At 60.3% G+C, this 3,266-nt stretch overlaps 1 protein-coding gene across 1 annotated transcript; it reads right to left on the reverse strand.

Moving 5' to 3' along the window:
• Positions 1-72: 72 nt before the first annotated feature.
• LOC112468976 lies at positions 73-3,087 on the reverse strand (the record flags this gene model as incomplete). The annotated part of the gene is made up of 1 exon (XM_025038413.1): positions 73-3,087. A coding segment is annotated over exon 1 (3,015 nt), but the record flags the coding sequence as incomplete, so codon positions are not given.
• Between the last annotated feature and the right edge of the window lie 179 nt (positions 3,088-3,266).

The following is a 3,266-nucleotide window of genomic DNA, read 5'->3' on the forward strand; positions in this document are numbered from 1 at the left end:
GGACGCGTCGGCGAATCCGTGGATCTCGACTCTTGAATCCGCTCCGCTGTCGAGCCAGCGGGTCACGCGAACGAGTTCAAGCCGCGAAAGCTCCTCCAGGAAGCTCCCCCATTGTTGAGCGTCGGCCGACGGAAGAGGGGCGTCCCAGTCTAGCCCCTTCAGCCAGGTGGACTGGATGAGGATTTTCGCTCGGATCACGACGGGGGTGAGCCACCCTAATGGATCAAACAAGCGTGCGGTTTCCGAGAGGACGCGCCTCTTTGTGAACACGGTGATTGCGCGCGGACGAATCGCGAAGGAAAATTCGTCTTCCATCGGGTGCCAGCGGAGGCCGAGAGTGGAGTGTCCGTCTGTCTCCCACACGTGGAGGGCGCGTTTAAGGCGGTGCTCCTGCGGGATGCCGACGAGCACGTCTTCGGAGTTCGCGGCCCACTTGCGCAACGGAAACCCGCCCGCCGTGCAGAGTTCGCGCAGTTCGGTTTGCACGGCAACCGCGTCGTCGATAGTGTCCGCACCGGTCACGACATCGTCCACGTATCGGTCGTCCTCGAGAGCGATCGCGCCACGCGGAAACAGAGCCCCTTCGTCTTTGGCGAGTTGCAGGAGCGTGCGAATCGCGACCCACGGTGAGCACGTGAGGCCATAGGTGACCGTTGTCAGGCGGAGAACGCGCACGAGTAGTTCGACGGCACTTCGCCACAGGATCCGCTGGTGGTCACGATCTTCCGGGTGGACGATGATCTGGCGATACATCTTCTCGATGTCGGTGATCATCACGTAGCGGTGCCGACGCCAGCGCAAGAGCACGTCAGCAAGTGCCGGCAGGAGATTTGCGCCTGCGAAGAGGTGGTCGTTGAGCGAGTCTCCGGAGCTGGTGCGTTGCGAGCCATTAAACACTACGCGAAATTTGGTGGTAGTGCTGGCTTCTTTCAACACGCCGTGGTGTGGGAGGTAGCACACGCCGCGAGTTGTGTTCTTGTCCGACGGTGCTACGGCTTCCAAGTGCCCGAGGTCCTCGTACTCCCGCATAAACGAGCGGTAGAGCTCTCCGAACCGGAGATCCCGGGCGCACTTGCGTTCCATGGCCTTGAGTAGTCGCTCAGCGGGCTTGCGGGTCTCGGCGAGGTGCTCCGGCGTCGAGGAGAACGGCAGTCGGACGACGTACCGGCCAGCGGGTGTGCGCTCGTGGGTGCGTACAAAGTGTTGCTCGCACTCCTCTTCCTCGGGAGTGAGCGCGACGGAGGCGGGAGGCTCGCTCTCTTGCTCCCAGAAACGGCGGACCAGCTCGGCCAAGTCATGGTCGGCGGTACACTGGAGTGAGCTGTGGTGACAGTGGAGGGTCGCACCACAGCCCCCTGAAAGAATCCATCCCAGGATGGTTTTCTGAGCGATCGGCGTTTGAGGTTCGCCTCGGCGGAGACCATCCTCCAGGATGGTCGAGCACACCTCGGCGCCCAGCAGCAGCTCGACTGGGTCGTTGGCGGCGAAGCGAGGGTCGGCCAGAGGAAGCCCTCGGAGGTGAGGCCACGAGGTGCAGCACTTATTCGCGGCGCCCTGGTAGAGCGAGAGACGCGGAAGCACGAACGCGACGGCGGTGAGAGTGGCTCCGGTGGTCTTCGACTTGATGGTCAGGGACACCTTGCCTCGTGTGGATCCCGACTGGGAGCCGCCGATGCCGAAGATAGACACTCGCGTGCGCGATCGCGGCAGGCGTAGTCGCTGCACCAGGGACTCCGACACGATCGACACTTCGGAGCCCTGGTCGATGAGCACCCGAACCTCGTGAGGATCTCCGTGCCGATCGGCGATAGTCACGCGCGCGGTCGCGAGAAGAATCGCCTTACTGTCGTCGGCCTTTCCGACGGCGGAAAGCGTGCTGACTTCCGCGGGGGGTGCCGTCGCGGAAACGTACGCGTCGTGCAACATCGAGTGGTGCCGCGCGTTGCACGTGAAGCAGTTCCGGGTTGACTTGCACTTCGCCACCTGATGATTGCCGAGACAGTTGAAGCAGAGCTTATTAGTCTCGACCACTGTCTTTCTCTCACTGGCCACCTTGGCCTTGAAGTCGGGGCACCCCATGAGCGAGTGCTTCCCCTTGCAGAGCGGACACTGAGAAGGCTCGGCCCGCTTCGCGACGTGAGTTTTCGCGGACCGTGATTGTTCACTCGCGGGTTTAGTGGTCTTTGGATTCGCTGCGTTCAGCGTGAGGATCCGTTTGTTGATGAAGGTCATCAACGTAGCGTGAGGCGGTTCGAAGGAGTCTCCCGAGGAGGACTCCCATTCCAGACGCGTTCGCGGGTCAAACAGTTCGACTACGAGGTGATTAAACAGGTCCATGCCGTGCGAGTCGATGGGCCTTCCGATGCTCTCTTGCGCATTGACGGCGGACGTGACGGCGTTCTGGACGCGGCTGAGTTCGTCGGCGGTAGCGGCTTTCATCTTCGCCACGGCGGTAAACGTGGCGAAGTTGGAGCGTATCAGCTCTCTCTTATTTTCATAGTGCTGGCAGAGCAGTTCCCACGCACGATCGTAATTTTCGCCCGTAATCGTTAATGACTTTATTATGTTTTCAGCCGGCCCCTTGAGGCATGACCGCAGATAGTGCAACCGTTCGACTTTCGAGATGGACGACTGCTCACCGATCACTGATTTGAAGAGATCACGGAAGGATGGCCAGTCCTCGTAGGAACCCGAAAATTCCCGTAATTGGATACGGGGCAGCGAAGTTCGCGACGCGCGGTCGGTACCGTGCTCCACCGGCGCGGAGGCTTGCGCGGGCTTGCGGCGATCGGCCTCGCCGGACAGGACGCTACGCTGCTGCACGTAAGCCATCTCGGCGGCCTCGAGTAAGTCTGATTGAGCGTACTCACTTTCTGCGTAGCGGCTCGAATCCTTGTAGCAGTTTCGAATCAGGTCGTGCTGACTCTCGAACTTTGCCCACAGGTCGTCGAGGAGGCGAATGCGGGTCTCGATGGCGGCGAGGGTGATGTTCGCTTGCCCCATCTTCTTCAGGTTCTCTTCGGCTCTGGAGATACGTTTGAAGAGTTCGTGTTGGCTGCTGACCATGTTGCTCTGGTCGAGACTCATGGTCGTCTTCTGTTGGAGGAGGCACTCCCGAACTCGCGGTTGCCGGCGATGATCCGGCTCGAAGGACCAAAATGTTCGAGAGCACGCGGTAGCGCGAGAAAGCGCGAGGTAGAAGACGACCACAAAAAAAGGGGACAAGCACAGAATTGAAAAATAAACTAAATATATTCAAAAATGTA

The sequence above is a fragment of the Temnothorax curvispinosus genome, unplaced genomic scaffold (genome assembly GCF_003070985.1).
Source record: "Temnothorax curvispinosus isolate PA1 unplaced genomic scaffold, ASM307098v1 QBEX01002332.1, whole genome shotgun sequence".
In the NCBI taxonomy this organism is placed as follows: Eukaryota; Metazoa; Arthropoda; class Insecta; order Hymenoptera; family Formicidae; genus Temnothorax; species Temnothorax curvispinosus.